Source organism: Dipodomys ordii, unplaced genomic scaffold (genome assembly GCF_000151885.1).
Source record: "Dipodomys ordii isolate 6190 unplaced genomic scaffold, Dord_2.0 Scaffold2, whole genome shotgun sequence".
Lineage (NCBI taxonomy): Eukaryota > Metazoa > Chordata > Mammalia > Rodentia > Heteromyidae > Dipodomys > Dipodomys ordii.
In genome coordinates, this window is record NW_012267218.1 from 684,116 (window position 1) to 704,045 (window position 19,930).

General features: G+C 61.3%; 1 protein-coding gene across 3 annotated transcripts in view; it reads right to left on the reverse strand.

The window, feature by feature from the left end:
• Positions 1–17,593, reverse strand: part of Cep170b (centrosomal protein 170B) — a 41,657-nt gene extending 24,064 nt beyond the window's left edge. Inside the window, exons 1-12 of one of the 3 annotated variants that reach the window (XM_013016166.1) lie at positions 17,465–17,593; positions 11,252–11,341; positions 10,363–10,441; positions 9,883–9,941; positions 8,217–8,355; positions 7,374–7,475; positions 6,781–7,239; positions 5,802–6,499; positions 5,363–5,536; positions 4,955–5,045; positions 3,087–4,808; positions 1,528–1,666 (exon numbers count right to left, since the gene is read on the reverse strand). In XM_013016166.1, the coding sequence (XP_012871620.1) occupies positions 1,528–1,666; positions 3,087–4,808; positions 4,955–5,045; positions 5,363–5,536; positions 5,802–6,499; positions 6,781–7,239; positions 7,374–7,475; positions 8,217–8,355; positions 9,883–9,941; positions 10,363–10,441; positions 11,252–11,341; positions 17,465–17,569 (3,857 nt within the window). In that variant the 5' untranslated portion in view covers positions 17,570–17,593. Of the gene's footprint in view, positions 1–1,515; positions 1,772–3,086; positions 4,809–4,954; positions 5,046–5,362; positions 5,537–5,797; positions 6,500–6,780; positions 7,240–7,373; positions 7,476–8,216; positions 8,356–9,882; positions 9,942–10,362; positions 10,442–11,251; positions 11,342–17,464 lie in introns of those variants that run through there. The other 2 variants (XM_013016161.1, XM_013016175.1) reach the window with 2 other exon arrangements.
• Positions 17,594–19,930: the final 2,337 nt, after the last annotated feature.

Sequence of the window (19,930 nt, forward strand, 5' to 3'; positions counted from 1 at the left end):
CACCCTCCCCTGTACCCCTACCCATCTGCACACCCTCCCCGTACCCCTACCCATCTGTGCACCCTCCCCTACACCCCCACCCATCTGCACCCTCCCCTACACCCCTACCCATCTGTGCACCTTCCCTAGTGTCTGGCTTCAAATGAATGACCATGCAAAGAAGTTCATTTCTAATAAAAATTTTGGTGGGGACCTGCTTGTGCCCAAACAGATACCTTCCTGGGAAGATATCTTTCCATCCATCCAACCTACCAACGGAACTATCCTTGCATTTACTTAGCCATGCACTCACCCATCAATCCACTCATTCCTCTACCCATTCATTCACCCAGACATCCACCTGCCAACTGAACTATCCATCCACCTACCCCCCCACTCACCCACCTATCCACCCATCCATCCAGTGATCCATTGATCCATCCATCCAGTGATCTATCCAATAATCCATCAAGTCATCTACCTATCCATCCATTCATCCATCCATCTACCCATCCAGTGACCCACCACCCACCCATTCATTATCCGGCGATCCATCCCTCGATCCATCCATCCAGTGATCCAACCACCCATCCATTCATTATCCAGCGATCCATCCCTCGATCCATCCATCCAGTGACCCACCACCCACCCATTCATTATCCAGTGATCCATCCCTCGATCCATCCATCCAGTGACCCACCACCCACCCATTCATTATCCAGCGATCCATCCCTCGATCCATCCATCCAGTGATCCAACCACCCACCCATTCATTATCCAGTGATCCATCCACCTACCCATTCATTATCCAGTGATCCATCCCTCGATCCACCCATCCAGTGACCCACCACCCACCCATTCATTATCCAGCGATCCATCCCTCGATCCATCCATCCAGTGATCCATCCACCCACCCATTCATTATCCAGCGATCCATCCCTCGATCCACCCATCCAGTGATCTATCCACCCATCCATCTACCCATCCATTTGTCCCCTTCGCATCTGGGCTTCCCACAAGCTCATGTGTTGAATATTTGGTCCACAGCTAGTGTTGCTATTTTGAGAGGCTGTGAAGACTTCAGGAGGCAGGATTTAGCTGGAAGTAGGTCACTGTGAGTTTATCCTAGGAGATATGCCATTCCTGGCTTCTGCCCATCTACCTTTCTTTGCTTCCTATCCACCGTGAGGTGAGAACATTCTCTGCCACAAGCTCTAGCTACCATAATGGGGCGAAGTGACCAAACAATGGAGCCTCTGAAACTGTGAGCCAAAATACACAATTACTCTCTTTAAGTTGTTCCCATGTACTTCAGTCACAGCAACACCGAAATAATCAATATGCCATTAGCCAGCCCATCCAATCCAACCACATCCTTGCAACCTTTCACCTATCCATTCCCGTGCCTCCCCACCCACCCAGTCTCCCACCCATCCTTCCATCCATCTACCACTCGCCCAAGCCTTCTCCAAGTCTATTTGGAGCCAACAGTAGAACTCTAGCCTAGTCCCTATTCCAAGGGGCACGGGGTGCCTGGGACTCACTCACCTGGCAATCTCGGCAATCTCTGCCGTCTGCACGATGAAACCATAGGGGTCAAGCTCCTCCTCATCGTCATCTGTGTCCCGAGGGCCGGGAGCCCGGGATCGAGCCCGACCAGAGCTGCTGGCCCGCAGGGTCTGCGTGGCTGTCGAGGCATGGGAGCGTGTGTGTTTGGGGGAGCTGTGGTGGGAGCCGTACTCCTCCTCAGAGGTGGATGTGTAATCTGAGCCCTGCTGCCGACGACGAGTGTCTTGAGTGGATTGGTTTCAGAAGCAAGAACAGAACAGAGCGGTGCTCAGACCTTCTGGCAGGGCCTCGCACGACAGGGCAGGCTGTGCGACGACTGGCACTCCACACCCAGAAAACCCCGCCAGAAGCACCTGCCACTGCCACACACCAGCCATGGTGAGGCCAGTGCCATTCACGGCCCTGGGGTGAGTGTGTATCTTACAGACGGAAGCCAGCCCTTGGTGGATGCCCCGGGGAGTGTGCACCTGACAGACGGAAGCCAGCCCTTGGTGGACGCCCCGGGGAGTGGCACCTTACAGATGGAAGCCAGCCCTTGGTGCCAGGGAAGGGTGCTAGGCAGAAAATAGGGTAAGCCTCTCACAAGGATCAGCCATGCCTTGGGGGGGGGCCCTGTCCAGCGGGTAGGGGTAGCCATGCCAGCCTAGGTTATGCATTCACCAGACAGCCCCTTGGGCAAAGCCTCTCATGTCTTTAGGGGCCATAGCATGGATGGACTCCTTGCCTAGCCCTTCAACAGGTCTGAATAGGAAACGCATGCTAAGTGATAGGGATGAGGGACAGCAGCCCACCAAGCAGAGGTCCTCAGCCCACAGCCACTCTGACCCCCACCTGTCCCAGCCTGTCCAGCCAACAGCAGACAGGGTGGGGCTGAGGGCGGGAGGGCGGGGATGCTGCTGAAGCACCTTGATTCATCAATCCACTCAGTCCACTCACGCTGCTTCCTGGACGGGAGGGCTGGCTCTACCCAAGGTCAGGGCCAGTTCCTGGGGGCAGGGAGGGGGGCTCCACCCGAGGTCAGGGCCAGTTCCTGGGGGCAGGGAGGGGGGCTCCACCCGAGGTCAGGGCCAGTTCCTGGGGGCAGGGAGGGGGGCTCCACCCGAGGTCAGGGCCAGCTCCAGGTGGCAGCCATCCCTTCTCATTTGGGCCTCAGAGCACAGGGTGGGGGTGCTTCTCATTGGGGGTGGCATAATCCTCCCCACCCACAGGTCTGTGGCTCAGAAGGTTGTGAGGCTCCACAGAGGGGCACAGACACATCCCCAGTAGCACAGGAGACAGAGGACCAAGGCAGAGCCCAACGAGGGCTGGAAAAGCCCTTGCTGTGCCTCAGGTGGTCAGCTGTGTGGCCTCACACATCTTCAGAGGCCCTGGAGAAGGAGAGCAGCCGGCCTACCCCACCATGGGGACCCAGAGGCACGAGGTGCACGCGTGGCCTGTGCACATGTGCACATCTGCAAAAGGCACCCCCAGCTTTAAGAAGTGACCCTGTTGGCAGCCACCTGCCCCCCCAGGTCGACCGCCCACCCCTTGGTACTCACTGGAGGAGTATCTGGCACTGCCTGGTCGGGCACGGCTGAAGGGCTGGCGGGGGCCGGCGTTGGCAGCAGTGGCAGCAGCCTTCCTGGCAGCAGCACGGGCCTCAGCCATGGTGGGCTTACGGCTGGTGCAGTACAGCTCTGCACTGCGGCCAGAGAAGCCAGTACGGGTGGGGGTCACCTCTGAGTCACTGGGCCCCGTGAAGGAGCCGGCCCGCTTACGGGGCATGGCCAGGATGTCCAAGCGTGTCAGCTTCTTGGCCTGCTCTGTGGCTGGCCGGCTGGCCGGCTCAGGGTTGGCTGGGGGCCCCCGTTCACCATCCACAGCCTCTGTGTCAGACGCTTCCCCGAGTCGGGCCCGCCTGAGCCGGGAGGCCCTGGTGGGCCTTGGGGTGGACAAGCTGTTGGAGCGAGTCAGGGCCTGTTGGACCTTCTGGGCACTGGTGGAGACACGGCTCTGCTCCTCGCGGGTGGCAGGGGAAGGAGGGGAGGGCGCTGGCTTCCGGCGGGGCCCTGGCTGACTGGCCCTTGGGGCCTCAGTGGCCTCGTGGTTGGAGGTGGCTGTGACTGAGTTGGGTGGGTTACTGGGGCCAGAACCTCGCTCCTCATCGGGCCAGTCCAGGGACCCTCGGGGCCCATGGCTGCGCCGCACAGCTTGGCGCCGTGCTGACTCCCCACGGCCCAGGTCTGCTGTGCCCAGCGGCCGGTGCGGCTTTTCTGACAGGCGCTCATGGGCATCGCCCGGGCTGGCAGCTCCTGAATCTGGCACCAGTGGTGGGGAGGACAAGCTCTCTTTCTGTGGTCCCAGGGCCTGGGGGGTTGTTGGGCTGGGTCCATTCCTGCCACTGAGCAGGCTGACAGTGCTGGCCGTGTCCACATCCGAATCCCCAGACAGAGAGTCCTCCGGGGGCCTGGGGGCACCCCCCTCGCCCTCTCCATCCGGTGGCTTGGAGAGCAGTCGGGCCTCGAGCGCTGCCAAGGCTGTCTCTGTCTCCTTTAAAATCAGGTGGGTATCCTGCGTGTGGAAGTCCATGCGTGAGGCCCGAGCCGCAGCCAGGTCCTGCAAGAGGGGGTGGCTGGAGATGTGGGGGAGCTTGCCGGGTGCCGGGGGGCCACTGTCTGGCTCCTTAGTGAAACTCTCTTGTCGGACAAAGGCCAGGGCCTCCTTGGTAGGGGCTGGTCCAGGGCTGCTGGGCTCCGGGGACCGCCCAGAACGCAGCTGGATGACCATCCTCCCGCTAGGGCTGACATAGACGCCATCCTTCACTGGGAGGCCGGCTTGGGCTGCCCTCCCTGGGCCGTCTACCTCCCCAGGAGCCACCAACGGTTTCCGGGGAAAAGTGGCCTCCCCATTCTGGTCTCCAATGAAGAAAGAGGTGGGGGCTGGTTCCCCATGAGCCCGCTGAGAGCGCCGACCCCTGGTCCAGGCTGCTGTCTCTTGAGGATTCACGTGCCTCTCCCCCTGCTGCTCCATGCCCGGCTCTGGGCCTCGGCCCCCATCTGACCCACTGGCATCACTGAGGCTGTCGGGGTCTAGGTCTTCCTGGCCTGGGAGGCGGCCAGCCTGCTCACTGCCCGGCTCTGGTGGCCCTGGCCCATTCCTCCTGGTCACCTCAGGCCCGGCGGGGCTGTCAGCCCTGTCACTGGGCAGCTGGGGAAGCAGTCGCCGTGTACGCACGGGCAGGGGCCCGTCAGACTCTCCAGTTCTGTGTCCAGGCCCGTCCTCTGCAAGGCAAAAGGCCAGTCCAGTTACAGCGGCCACAGGCTCTATGCATGCACACAGGGCCCAACCTCCTGAGGCACAAGATGACATGGGCTCTGTCTGTGGCCAGTGCCAAGGCTGCCCTGGCTTGGCCCCCTGGGTCACGTACCTGTGAAGCCCGGGTCCGAGTAGCTATCGGCCAAGCTGGCCCAGCGGGACACCCACTTCTGAGCCCCAGGTGAGCCTGGAACCAGGTGGCCCTGCAGAGGATGGAGCAGAGTGAGAGGTAAGCGCAGCAGACCTCACGTGGGCCTTGCGCCTGGCGGGAGAGCCCTGCCAGAACACGCTAGGACAGTGTCTCACAGCACAGCGCAGGTCAGTGGCTGTAGCTGTGGCAAACTCCTGGATTCTGTCCAGCCCCCCTGGGGCAGCACATGCCTGGTGCTAACCAACTCAGGGCCTCAGCACCTGGCCCCAATCCCACCCCCCTGCCAGGAGAGTGGGCCTGGAGGAAAGGCCCAGCCAAGCCCCCTAACCTCGGGCCAGGCCCTTTTCAGAGGGGCTTCTGGGATTGTACCTGGTGCTCTGTTTGGGGGGCCACACCCGAGGGCCGGGAGGCAAACTCCTGCAGCAATGCCATCCTTTGGGCCACACCCTCATCCACAGACTCATCTCTGTCCCCTTTGATGACTGGGCGGAAGGTGGCTGAGGACACTCTGGAGAGTTCAGGGGCCTCAAACACCCCAAATACCTGCCAGAGAGAATGGCACAGAGGGCCAGAGGAGCCCAGCCATCCAGCTGGGCACGTCAAAGGGGAAACAGGCCCAGCCCTGGCGCAGCACAAGGCAGGGCCAGAGGGCAGCTCAGCTTTTGAGGCCTCTCTCCTGTCCCCTCCTGCTTGGTTGGACCAGCCATACGAACTAGAGCAGGGCTGAAGCAAGCCAACGTCCACCCACCACATGCCTACCAGCCCATACACCCCAACCCCCCACGCTGCCTGCCCCGCACCCACACACCTGATCAATCATCTTCCGGGCCTCTTCCACCTCCCTGTCCTGCACGTCTGTCTCGATGGTGTAGGTGCCTGCATCACTCAGACTGTCGTCTTCCTCCTGCCTTCGTGCCTTCGTCAGCTGGGGGTCAGCAGGCAGGGGTGGAGGGGTTGGGGGGGCCACGGGGCTGGCTGTACCGGGCGTCAGGGGCGTGGGCAGCACTGGGGGCACCTTCTCTGGGCCTGGCCGGGGGGCTGGGGAGCTGTCGCGCAGACACTGGGCCATGAAGTCCTGTGCCAGGCGGGAACGGCGCCCCACGCTTCCGAAGGGGCGGGCTGGGGTGCGTGTGGCGGGCACAGAGCCACCCAGCCGCTCCTCGGTCTTCTCCCGTTTGAGCGAGCTGGCCCGCTGGGGCCCCGCGCTGCCACCTGTGGGGCGGGCTGGGGCGCTGGGGCGCTCCCTGTCAGCAGTGCCTGGGCCACGGCGCTTGTCCACCTTGGGGTCCCCGGGCGGGGTGTGTGTGAAAGACTGTGAGCGCTTCTTACGAGGCGTATCCTCGTCAAAGAACTCGATGACAAAGGCCTGCTGGTTGTGCAGCAGCTCCTGCGGGTCCCGCTTGATCTGCCTCTGCAGGCGCACCTGCTCCGCACCGGCCTCCGCAGGGGCCGCCTTGGCCAGGGGGTCTTCGGAGTCGCTCTGCGTGCCGTCCTCATGCTTGTGGCCTGGGGACGCCAAACATCAGAAAACAGCCATCAGCTGTGGGGACATCACGTCTCACACCCAAAGGGCAGTGGACACACGTGGTCTCCTAGCACACAGGGTGGAGCTGCGCCACCAAGGCCTGCACGCTGCCCCTCCATCAAGCAGGGGTCCTCAGGAAAGTCATAGGAAAATGAAAACCAACCAAGCCACGTGACCATGCAGGCCTGTTCCCAGGCACGGTGGGCACCGGGAACAGACAGACGGGGTGCCCCGGCCTGCCCAGCCTCCGACGAGCCCTCACCCTTCAGGGTCCGGCTGTGGACGGGCAGGTCACTCTTGGTGCTGTGGCGGTCATCCCCAGGGCCTGGCCGGTGAAGCAGGCTGGGGTCATTCTGCACCAGCCAGTCGGCCACTTTGGTCTCAGCTGAGACCAGCTCCCCTGGGGAGGCCTCCCTGGCCGGGGGCCGCCGCTGGCGCAGGGAGAACTTGGTGATGTGGTCCTTGATCTTCACTTTCCCAGGGCTGCAGTCATCAAACTCAATGGTGAAGGAGGCGTGGCTCTGTACCACAGGGGCCGTCCCGCCGCTGCCAGCCTCCTTGTCCTTCGTGGGTGCCTCAGGGGTCTGCAGCGGCTGCGGAACCTCCTTGGTGGGGATCTCAAAGTAGCTGGGCTCACGCCGGAGTGCACAGCCCTGGTGCTCAGTGGTGGTGCGGAAGCCATCCAGCTCGCCACCCTGTGTCAACGGCTCCCTGGGACGCTCTGGGGAGAGATGTCCTCAGACCAGCCACCCTGCCTCCCTCTCCTCCCGCAGCTCCCTACGCACAGCCTGGCCACCCCCTTCGTCTGCACTCTGCCATCACTAGACGTCTCAGGGCCCAGGCAGGGAGACCCACCTGGGTAGGGCTCCTCCTGACGCCGGTCCTCAGGTGTGGCACTGTCATCCTCTCCCCACCAGGAGGGCTGCCCGTACAGGGGCGTGCGGTAAGCCACTGCCTCTGCGGGGGACGTTCAGACCCAAGTCAGTGTGGCCCCAGAGCAGCCCCAGGGCCGCCCTCCAGGACCCCGAGCAGCTGTTGACCCCCACCGTCCCCACAGTGGGCTCCAAGCCCCTGTGTGTCTCCCCACGGCTGTATCTGCTTGGAAGGCCGAGAAAGTGGCCTGTCCAGGCTGCACCGCCATGGCCTCAGTTGGAACCCAGCCACCATCACCGGCTGTGAGCACTCACAACCCAGACACTGACAGGTGCTCTGAGCAGCTCAGATGACTTTCTGGAAATCCTCCCAGTTCCCAGCGGTCTTTCAAAAGATGAGTAAAAACCTGCTGTCCCCGGAGGAAGAGTTGTCACTCCAGGCACACCTGTGGCCCCAGCAGACGCTGGTAGCTCCACGTGGGAGCATGGGTGGGCGTGGGAGCCGAGCAGGTGGAGGGCAAGGCGTAGCCCTCCTGCCTCAGCTCCCGCCCCTCTACTTCTGACTTGCTGGAGGGCCACAAGGGTGGCCGGCTGGTGGCCCCTCATCTGGAGGCTCACAGGCTGAGGAACCTGGGCATGCTCAGGCACACAGCCCACACAGAAGCTGTGCTGGCTGCTGAGAGGTGCTGAGACCAGGAGGGCCCACAGAGGAGAGGGGTCACTGGGGAACTGAGCACAGGGAACGCGATGGCTAGGGCAGGGCCTGGCGGTGGCCCGTCTGCCCACCCCTCCCTGGTCCATCCCTGTTCCCACCACCAAGACCTACCTGTGCCAGGCCTTCGGTCCCCTTTCTCTGGCCTGGGGTGGGTGGACTCACAATAGGGTGTGGACTCCTGCAGGGGCTCACCCCTCTTGGGCAGGGAGCCCTTGACGCTCACCTGCAGCTGGCTAGTGTACTTTTCATGCTGTGGGCAGACAGCAGGGGTGCGGACCAGTGTCAGCCTGGGGACACCCTCATCCATGGCGGGTCCTGAGCAAGAGACCTGCCCCTGGGGCCCAAGGTCCATGCTGAGGCATCTAGAACTTTGGGGACAGGTGGAGCTAGCTTCAAGGGGGAGGATGGAGCAGGAAGGCCCTGGGAACTTCTGCCCTCAGATTCCACCCATGATAGGCCCCACCCATGAGGTCCTTGGGGAGGAGAGCAGAGCCACCAGCCGAGTGTGCGAGCAAGGGCTCACGTGGCTCACGTGGGTCCCATCTCTGGCTGCAGGGGCCTACGATGGCCAAGTTGATTTGGAAAATGGGGCTAAGTAGAGCCTGCCTCACCAAGGGCCCCTGTGGAGCTCTGAGCAGGGCCCTGCGCCCATACCCCATGACCCTGGGGCATGAAGGGTGACGAGGCCCTGAACCCACTCCACCCAGAGTCCTCACACCCCACTGGGGCTCGGCCACACATGACGCTGGCACGCTGGGATGTGCCATCCCAGAGGTGTTCCACTGGCCTGGCCACTGCTCCTGCCCCCCCCCCAGACCATGTCAGGATCTTCCTCTACGCAAGGAGTCGGTCAGGTGCCCATGGTTCAGCCCTATCATCCTAGCTACTTGGGAGGCTAAGTTCCAAGGATTGCGGTTCGAAGCCAAGTGAGTAACAAAGTCTGTGAGATTCTCATCTCCAATTACTCAAATAATCACAAAAAAACTAGAAGTAGAGCTGTGGATCCAGTGGTAGAGCACCAAACTTAAGCACAAAAGTTCAGGGACAGTGTCCAGGCCATGAGTTCAAGCGCCTGGGACCAGGATGCAAGCATGCGTGCGCGCGCACTCACACACACACACACACGCACGCGCACACACACACGCGCGCACACACACGCGCACACACACGCGCGCGCACACGCACACGCACGCGCACACACGTGGACACACGCGCGCGCGCACGCACGCGCACACACGTGGACACGCGCGCGCGCACGCACGCACACACACACACACACACACGCGCGCGCACACACACACACACACACACACGGGGCCCACGGGCCTTGAGAAGTCACACCTCACCTCACTTCACCCACCAGTGGTGTACTTTCCTCCTAACAGGCGACCATCCCTCCTGCCAGCTGACCCCCGCAGGCCCCTGGACTTCCCAGCTCCCTGCACAGCCTGTCGATAACTCTCTGAGCTACAGAACCAAACTCCACCAGAATGGCGCTGAAAGCCCTCTCAGCAACAGGAGGCCAGCCACTCAGCCCTCTCTTACTCTATCCTGCCCCAGCTACCCCTCTGCAAGCCTGGAGAGAGTAATGGCTACTTCCCCACCTGCTAGACTGGGTCTTCAGGCAGAGCAGGCCAGGCCAGGCTGATTCATGGCACCCCAGCCAGGATGGGGTGCCTAGGGACCAGGGGAATGTTTGCAGGGAGAGAGGGCAACCAAAGCAGACAGGGCTGAGCCCTACTGGCCAGAGATCCCCATGGGGCCTGGCCACACCTACCTTGAGCGCTTCCTCGGGGACACGGTGCTGCACACGCTCCAGCACATACATGTTAGAATGTGGTTGCGCTAAGGAGAACACAGAGCAGAGCCGAAGGACCTGTGTCCTGGAGACCAGAGGCTCTGGCCCACATCAACAGGAAGGCTCCTTCCTGGGGAAGCCCAGCACACACACACGCACGCATGCACGCACACGCACATACACCACACATGCGTGCACACACCACACACACACACCACACACACACACACACACACACCAAGCTCAGAACATACCATGTCTAGCCTGAGAGCCTCAGAGTCAAGCCAGGACTCTGAATCCCAAAGAGTAGTCAGTTGTCCCCCAAGCCCTGTGTGACCTCAAGGCTGGGACCCCTAGCAAACAGCCATCAGGACACCCACGCCTCGCTTCTGGGTAGTGTGAGTGACTGCAGCGTGGGCCCCGAGGAAGAGCAGAGGGGATTCTTCAGGACAAGGATATCATAGCCGAAGCGGATGACATCATTGAGCTTCAGTGTGACGTACTTCTGATCTGGGATGCGCACCTCGTTCACAAATGTCTGTAAAGGGAAGGTGGTGCTGAGGCTGGGCAGGGCAGGGCAGGGCAGCAGCTGGCGCTTGCAGACTGTCCCAGCCTCCCCGGACCCTGGCTGAGCTCAGAGCCTGTGAACAGACCTCTCTGCTGGTCCTTCAGAGCCCAGGTGCCCAGACCAGGCTGGTACAGGAAGTACCCTCAGGGACCTCGAAGCCATACAAGTATGATAGTGGTCTGCTCACCACACGGCCTTCCCTATCACAGCTACTACTTCTGAGGGTGGGCAGGGAAGAAGCCTGGGGCTAGCGTCAGCAGGGCCTGGAGCCCCCGGCGGGGAGCCCCAGGTGGGCTGCTGAGGGTAGGGCTCAGGGCCACATGGAGGCCGAGCCTCCTGGGATGCTGGGGATTCCACTCAAGATCGCACAGGCAGGAATGAGATGGAGCCGGTGGCCCGTGTCCATCAAATGCAGAAAGAAACCCAGGGATGTCCAGATAGGCTGCTCCAGGAGAGACAGACGCCCTTGGCCCTGCACAGGGCCTTCTTTGTCCTTCTGGCCTGCACACCCGGCTCACTCTCCCCAAGCTGTAGTCAGGGCCTTCCTCCTGACCTCTTCCCTGTCCTGGTCACCCCTAACTCTCAAAAAGGTTCCATGCCAGCACCCAGCAGAGCTTGTCTCCCTGCTCAGCACCTCCCCTCCTACTCTCAGCACGACAGCAAGAGCGGGGCTGGGGGCAGGGCTGGGGGAGCTCGGAGGGGTCAGGGGAGAGGCAAGGCGCAGGGCAGGGGCTCCAGGACTGGCTGCGGTGGAGGGGAAGAGGCCCCGAGGACACTCACCCCGTTGAGGCTGCCCAGGTCTTTCACCCAGTGCTCGTCACGGTCCTGGTCGTAGTTGATGACAGCATGCTGCTTGTCCACGCTGCGGGACTAGGGAGGCACAGGGCTCTCAGGCACCCAGAGGTCCCAGGACAGGGCTGCCCCAGCCCCCGGGAGGCGCCCCTAGGCTGGCGTGCTGGTCACAGCACCAGCTCTCCTCCTGAGCCTGGGGACCGCAGCCATGTGCGCACACAGTGTGTGCACCACTGAAGCCACCAGCGAGATACCAGCCCCCCCGCACAGTGCTGCCGTGAGGCCCTCCCCTGTGACCACTCTCCCCCACATCCTGCGCCAGGCCCAGGCGTGGGAACCTCTCTGGTCATCTGGGACAGGCCATTCTCTCCCAAGGGCAGGCGGGGGTGGCCAGCACAGAGTCCAGTGGAGGTTACAGGAGGCTGATGAGGGAGCAGTCCTCCCCCAAGTCCACAGAGCACCGCAGCCCATGGTGCTCCTGCAGTCGCCCCGCCTGGCTCCCTTGACCCCCACACCAGCCTGCACACACACACACACACACACACACACGGGGACTTCCACCCTGAGCTCTCTCATCTTCCCTGGAACCCCTCCCAAGGACGGCCACCAGCTTCCTTATGGTCTCGGGTCCAGGTGCAGGATCACAGCCAAGAGCCCCCACCCCACCCCACCCAATTCCCTATCAGGACACAGGCAAGGACAGGGACATGGTCTATTAGGTTTCACCAGTATGAGCCCATTGTCAGCCAACCCCCCAGCCCATGCCACCTGTCACCTGTGCTGCTGGGCACCTCCTGTCACCCCTGCTGCCTGGGCCCAGCAGAAGCAGCAGCAGCAGCAGCAGCAGCAGCAGCAGCAGCTCACTCAAGGAAGCCACCCAGCCTTCAGCCCAGCCAAGAAACAAGGGTGAGTGACAGCCTGGGATTCAGGCAGCTTCCTGGGGACCATCCACACAGCAGTCCCTTAAGACAGGGAGGTCCATCTCTGTGCCTGCCGGGAGAAGGGCACCACGGCCCTCCTCCGGGTGCAGGGCCGCTCCCACCCATGACCGGTGGGCTGGTTAGGCAGACCACCTCCACACAGCTGGCCATGTGGCAGAGTCCCTCTCCAAGGACCAGCACCCCAGGACAGGGCCTCTTCCTCAATCAGAGACAGGGCACTCAGCAGAGGCTGCGGAGAGGGACATGGCCCCAGTCCCTGCCCGGCCCCCACCGTCACCCAGCAGAGCCAAGGCCTCAGCTCTGGCCCTAGCAGGGAACTAGAGCAAGACTTAGACACAGCCCTGGGGCCTGGGGCCTGAGCCCCAGCCTGTCACCTCAGGAGCGAGTGCCTCCAAGCAGGCAGCTGGCCCATAGGCCACTGCAGAGGAATGGGGGCGGGGAGGGCAGATTGCACAGGAGCCCACACAGAAGGGGGCAGAGAAGACAGAATGAGGAGCAACAGGAGTGGGGCCTGGACCCCGGGCCTTCTTGGAAGTGGGAGAGGCAGTGATGTGATGGGAGAGTCCCTGAGTGACTTCCACTGGTTGCGGGCGGGTCATGGCTCAGCCTGCCCAAAGCCGCCATGGGCATCCGCAGACTGCCCCCAGAGCAGATCTGGGGCAGAGTGGGTTGCTGACATTGAGATCTATAGCCCTGCCACCAGATTCCACCTCTAACGTGGTCCAAATTCCTCACCCAAGGCTGGTACTCACAGCAAGCTGCTCCTTCCCATCCCAGTCCTGGAGGGCACAGGCCCGGGGTCATGCCCACCACTGGCCCCTCCATGAGGCCTCCAGCCTGGCCCCTGAGGTCTTGGGGAGAAGGGGTGCTCACCCAGGACACTGCCACTTCTTTCTTTAAGGCTCCGGGCTGGGGCAGCCAAGGGAGCACCCCTCCCACACCTGGCTGCAAGAGGGTCCACACAGGCCCCCATTCATGCCTGGTCTGCCCACCTACTCCACCACTGCTAGCCAGGGCTCCATTCTCAGATACTGCTAGCCAAAGCCCTCCTGGAGGACAGGAGTGCCAAGACCCAGGCTCTCTCCCAGAAACCTCCCTCCTGCCTAACTCCTCAGGCTGAAGCAGATCCTACCCAGCCAAGCCACATGGTCTACAAGCCCACCTACCATGCAGCAACCCCACCCCAGAGCTCAGGCTCTGACCCAAACCAGGAGCAGTGGAAGAGAACAAGGCCATGGGGAAAGGAGGGGCAAATGCAGGCGTAACCATCATCTATGTGTGCTCACTCAAAGTGGAACAAAGATGTGTTTCCAAGGTTCATGCCTGAACTCTGTTCTGGCTGAGCTGGCCCTCCCAAAGCACACTCCAGCAGGCCCGCCTCCCGCTGGCCATCCCGGTCGCCACCATCAGCAGGCTGACTGGACTGGCGCTGAGTGTAGGACTCCACGGCCACTCTGGCTATGATTTCTGCATTGGGTTGTGCGGGTTCTCATCCTGGCTGTCACACAAGCCACGGGCAGCCAAAGCGCCGATGGACTGGAGGCAGAGAGGACTGCTGCCCTAACCGGCAGCACACTCTTCAAAGGAAGCCCTTCCTGACTGACCCTCAGCCTGGCCGTCCCTGCCGCTCCTCACCCCGGGCCCCCAACCGGGCTCACCAAGCCACCTTCTTTGCATGTCTCCCCAGAGGAGTGGGCTTTGGTAGGGAGACATCTTGGTGCTGGCTGGTATGTGAGCCACCAGCTATGTGAGCTACTCAGGCCGTGGCTAAGTAGATAGATATGGGGACGACTGTAAGACCACCAGAGGCAAATGGATTGTGGTGGGGATGAGGGTGGAGAGCAGCAGAGGCCAGGGGCACATGGTCAGATCCTGGAGACCCAGGGTAGGTGTGGGGGACCTGGGTGCTTCTCTGTACATGGGTGTGCGTACTTGGGAGTGCTGAGATTTGGAGGGGCCTGGGCCCTCCTCTGTATGTGGGGGTGGGTAGACTCGGGGGTACAGGGGTATGGGGGGCCTGGGCTCTCCTCTGTATGTGGGGTGGGCAGACTCAGGGGTGCAGGGGTATGGGGGGCCTGGGCTCTCCTCTGTATGTGGGGGTGGGTAGACTTGGGGGTGCAGAGGTGTGGGGGCTCAGGCTCTCCTCTGTATGTGGGATGGGCAGACTCGGGGATGCAGGGGTGTGGGGGGCCTGGGCTCTCCTCTGTATGTGGGGTGGGCAGACTCGGGGTGCTGGGGTGTGGGGGGCTCAGGCTCTCCTCTGTATGGGTGTGGGGGGCTCAGGCTCTCCTCTGTATGTGGGGTGGGCAGACTCGGGGTGCAGGGGTGTGGGGGGCCTGGGCTCTCCTCTGTATGTGGGGTGGGCAGACTCGGGGTGCTGGGGTGTGGGGGGCTCAGGCTCTCCTCTGTATCTGGGGTGGGCAGACTCGGGGTGCTGGGGTGGGGGGCTCAGGCTCTCTTCTGTATGTGGGGTGGGTAGACTTGGGGGTGCTGGGGTGTGGGGGGCCTGGGCTCTCCTCTGTATGTGGGGTAGGCAGACTCGGGGGTGCAGGGGTGTGGGGGGCTCAGGCTCTCCTCTGTATCTGGGGTGGGCAGACTCGGAGTGCTGGGGTGTGGGGGGCTCAGGCTCTCCTCTGTATCTGGGGTGGGCAGACTCGGGGTGCTGGGGTGGGGGGCTCAGGCTCTCCTCTGTATGTGCAGTGGGTAGACTCGGGGGTGCTGGGGGGGCCCTGGGCTCTCATCTGTACACGGGGTATAGACTCAGGGGATGCTGGGGTGTGGGGGCCCGGACTCTCCTCTGTATGTGGGGTGGGTGGACTGGAGGTGCTGGGGTGGGAGGGGGACCTGGGCTCTCTTCTGTGCATGGGTAGGCAGACTTGGGACGCTGGGGTGGGGGAGGGCCTGGGCTGTCTTCTGTACATGGGGTGGGCAGACTCAGGGTGCCGGGATGTGGGGTGCAGGACTGGGTAGCCGAGTGGCAGGGATGCAGGTGGGCATAGAAAGCGACAGCGGTGCTGCCTTCGAGAGGCCCCAGTGCAGCCAGGGAGCAGGAGGCTAAAGCTGGGGACAGGATGGACATCAAATGGTATGAAAGCCATCTACCACCAAGCAGGGGCTGAGAGGCCACAGGGCCATGGGACAGAGGAGAGCCCTGAGGGCCTGGAGAGGTGGCCCCCAAGGGAGGGCGTGGAAAGAGGGGCCACATGGGAGGAGAGGAGGGGCTGTCCGCTGGAGATGGGGATTCCCAGCAGGGGAGGGGCGAGAAGGGGAGACGGAGTATTCCCAGCAGGGGCGGCCCCACGGGGAGCCAAGAGAAGAGGCCACAGGACAGCCCAGGCTGAGAGGGCAAGGGCGGTGGTGGGAGGCCAGCAGCAAGGGTGCTGTGCCGTCTGCGCTCTGCACCTGCACGGCCTCCCTGAGCCTCCGTTTCCCCGTGTAGAATGACGTGGCCACCTGCCCCAGGAGAGGGAGGGACGCAGCAGAAGTACCCAGCCAGGGGCTGCAGGGGACCTGAGAGGATCCTGCCCAGGGCTCCACCAAACAGCCCAGAAACCAAGAATCAGGCCTCACACACCTCTGGGCACTCTGGGCCCCCAGGAGAGGAGAGGAGAGCTGGGGCTGGGACGGGAGTGTCTGGGAGACCCACAAACACCAGGCTCCCTCTGGGCTCTCCAAAAGACCCCAAAGCCACTTCTTCCAGGGCGCCCTGCTGGCCGCCCTGGGGAAGCAGCGCAGCCATTACCAGTGTCATGTCACACGTGGCCCACACCGTGCTGTGCCAGGGGGACACTCGCTGGGCCTAACCCTGGGCACAAGGCAGGTGGGGTGCAGCGGCAGCCTCGACCTGTCTTACAGTCTCGATGCTTTTAAATACCAAAGACTTACTTTGTGAGATGGGACAACTACAGGACACTGAAGCCTCAGCCTGGCGTGTTCCCACGCACCCATGCCACTCTCAAACAACCGCAGCCACGCCACAGGGCCGCAGGGCACGACATGGCCCACAGAGTCCTTTACACAACACACCGACCACTCCAAGGCCAAGAGTGCGGTGCTTCTCACAGGAGCCTGGGCCCCAGCACCCTACTGCTAGAAGTGTGCTGGGTTTTAGAAGACAACGGGGAGAAGCTGGGATGTCTAGCTTTGGCCCACCATGTGCTGTGACAAGAGACCTTGGACTGGGGAACTGGTAAGCAACAGAAACGGGGGCTGAGGCCAGGATCAAGATTCAGAGAGGGCATCTTCTAGCTGTGCCCTTAACTGGTGGAACTGGAAAACAAGATCCCTCCCCTTCATGCTCTACCCACCCCTCTGGTGCCCCCACCTCTTAACCCATCCTACTGGGGACCAAATTTAACACACCAAGTTCAAGGACACACAACACAGACGCCATAGAGTACTGCTGGAATGGGCAAGCCTTGGACAGAGGTGAATCAACGTTCTCTGCCCAGCTATCTGCCTGGGACCAGCCCCGTCAGCTGAGCCCAAGCCCAGCCCATCTGGTCAGAGCCTCGTATGGTTAGAATTACACAGACAGGTCTGAGTGAGGCCATAGCCAATCTAGACCACCACCTGGTCAGCATGTCTGTATCAGCTGGAAGAGATGGAGCTATCCCCACCCCTGCAAGGGTCTTCTTTTCCTCCCAAGAACTCCACGGGGGACAGGGAGCTCAGGGGGCTCTGGGCCAGGGAGCCGTGTGCCATGCTGGAGTAGGGGCAGGTCAGGACTGCAGGGAGCCTGCCTCACACACTTGCACGGGGAAAGGAAACCCCAGGCAGGGCCAACACCCCACCCTCATTTGTTACTTCACGAGTCAGATACAGGAGCTGCAAGAAGCTAAACTCAGACCCCACACCAAGGACAGAGTTTTCTGATTGCCAAACCCAGCTCCCCCCACCCCCACTTCCCACCTCTAAGGCCCAGGAAGAAACATCTCCTGCCAGAGTCTCATCAAAAGGTCACCAGCCTCCATCTGAACCCAGGAGGCTGGCGTTGGCAGGTGAGGCGACAGTAAAGACAAAGGCCCTTCCACAGGCCACACGGCATCTGCAGCAGGATTCCTTCCCGCTCCTCCTGGACTCCCAGGGCCTTGGGAGCCCAGCACCCAGCTCCCCCATGCAGAAGTGGAGCCTGTGCCTCTAAGAGCAAGCTGCCCAGGAGGATCCAGGTTCCGGCTGGCACCGCAGCCTCCTTGCCAGGTGTCCTGCAGCGGACAGGGAGCCATGTCCCTGGGCCCAAGGTCCCGCTTTGCCCACTCACCTGCAACATGAGTTCGCACTCATCGCGCCCCACGAAGATGAGCTCTCGCGGGAGCCGGTGGCGTGTGCCGCTGCTGCTCACCAGGAACCAGGACGTGACACTCATCGTGGCACTCAGGAGGCCCAACTGGTCCTGGAGGGGGGACGGTCAGCAGAGTGGGCTCCCTGGCCCATGCCTCCGTCCCCTGGACATGCCCTAGGCTAGCACAGATGGGCTCCTGGAGGCACGCTGGCTGCTTCCAGCCACACCAGGCCACTCACCCCAGCAAGCCCCACCCTTAGGCCTTTGTTCTGAATGGTCAGCCCTCCCCTCCACCAAATCAGTGACACTCACCTGCCCCCCTCACTTCCCTCCTGTGTCCTCTGCTCCCACTACACCAGCCCTCTGCTCTCAAGCCCAGGTTTTCCTGTGTATGAATCCACATTCTCATGACCCACTGCTCACACCATGACCAGGAGGCCCACTCTCCTCGCCGGACACATCGAGAGTGTGAGGCAAGAAGGAAGCCTTTGGAGCCCACATCGGCTCCATGGCGGCAGGGCGTGGGACAGAGTGAAAAGGCGGGCCTTGAGTAGCTGAGTACAATGGCTAAAGCCCACAACCCCAGCTCTGGGGGAGGAGCATGGCTCAAGGCCAGCTCCATCTCCACTAATGGCTAGACAAAGCGACACACCCCTGTCATCTCAAGCTACAGGAAAAGTCCAATGCAGGTAGCTCACACCTGTAATCCCAGCTACTCAGGAGGCTGAGATCCAGAGGATCACAGTTCAAAGCCAGCCTCTGAAGAATAGTCCTTCAGACTCAAAAAAAAAAAAAAAAACAGGCTGGAGGTGAGATTCAAGTGGTGCCAGCTGAGCAAGTGTGAGGCCCTGAGTTCAAACCCTGGCACTGCCCAATAAAAATTTAAAATAAAATTTAAAAAGCCAAGCTACAGAAGGGGCAGAATGGCACATACAGAAGGGGCACAATGGCACATACCTGCTATTCCAGTGTCAATAAGAGAAGCCAGGCCTGCCTAGGCCTTATGACACCCTATCTCAAATAGAACCAATGCAGCAAGGCACTGGTGGCTCATGCCTGTAATCCCAGCTATTCAGGAGGCTGAGATCTAAAAGCCATGATTTGGAAGCCAGCCAGGATAGGAAAGTCCAAGACACTTTTATCTCCAATTAACCACCAAAAAGCCAAAAGTGAGTTGTGGCTAAAGTGGTAGAGTACTAGCCTTAAGGAAAGGAATAAAAAGGAAAAAGAAAAAGAAAAAAAGCTCAGGGAAGCATGAAGGCCCTGAGTTTAAGCCCCAAGACTAGCACCAAACACAACAACAAAGGCAAAAATGGGCAAGGGGAGTGGTTCAAATGGTAGATTATTTGTTTAGCAATGTGAGGTCCTGAGTTCAAAGCCCCAGTACTGCCAACAATGAAAATAAAAATGTGTGGGGCTGGGAAGGTGACTCAGTGGTAGAGCGCTTGCCTTGCATGCATGAGGCCCTGGGTTTGATTCCTCAGTACCACATAAGCCAAAAAGAAAAAAAAAAGCCGGAAGTGGCGCTGTGGCTCAAGTGGTACAGTGCTAGCCTTGAGCTGAAGAGCTGAGGGACAGCAGCCCAGGCCCAGAGCTCAAACCCCACTACCACCAAAAATAAAACAAACAAACAAAAAAATGTGGCCTCAATATCAGAGCATGTACCCAAGTAGGGGTGTGTGTGTGAGCTCTGTGCTGGCATGTGGGTCCTGTGCTCATTGGGCCACATCTAGGCCTCTTGAGCAACTTGAGAGTATCAGAACAGCTCACATGGGTGGAGGTGGGGCTGAGTGGAAGAACGCTTGACTAGCAGGTGCAAGGCCTGGGCTCCATCCCCAGCACCACAAAACAAACAACAACAAGCTGGAGCGAGCAGGACTAGTCAGAAGGTAAGGGCGGTAACCCGGAGAGATGTGAAAGTGGCCAGGCCCCAGGGGGCAGTGGAGGGAGGACAGGGCCATGCACACGCAGTTTGGGTGTGGACTCAGGGGCCAAGGCCAGAGTGAGGAAGGACTCTCAGGTCCTGGGCCATTGCTGAATATGCACATGCACGTAAGGTCACACACAGGCATTAGAGTCTGGTCCTGGGGCCGTGCTCCTCCCAAGAACACGCGTGGCCCTCAGCCCTAAGGTGACAGGCCCTGTCCTGCAGTGCCCATGCCCCAGCTCTTTGGCTCTGTCTTCCAAGTGCCTGTCTGAGTGCTGACGTGTCCCGTGCCACACATCACCTCGGGCGAGCAAGAGGAAGATGTAGGAAAATCTGCACGGAGACAGGTGGCCAAAAAACCCTCCACCCCGGGGACCCCTGTTCTTCCCTAGGGCCCAGCCTCCAGCAAGGCAGGCCCTGGAAGCCAAGGAGGTGAGACGTTGATGCTCCCGCAGACCCCAGGCGCCCGGCAACCCCGCCTCCCTGCAGGCCCAGCCCTGCGCGGGGCAGGGCAGAGC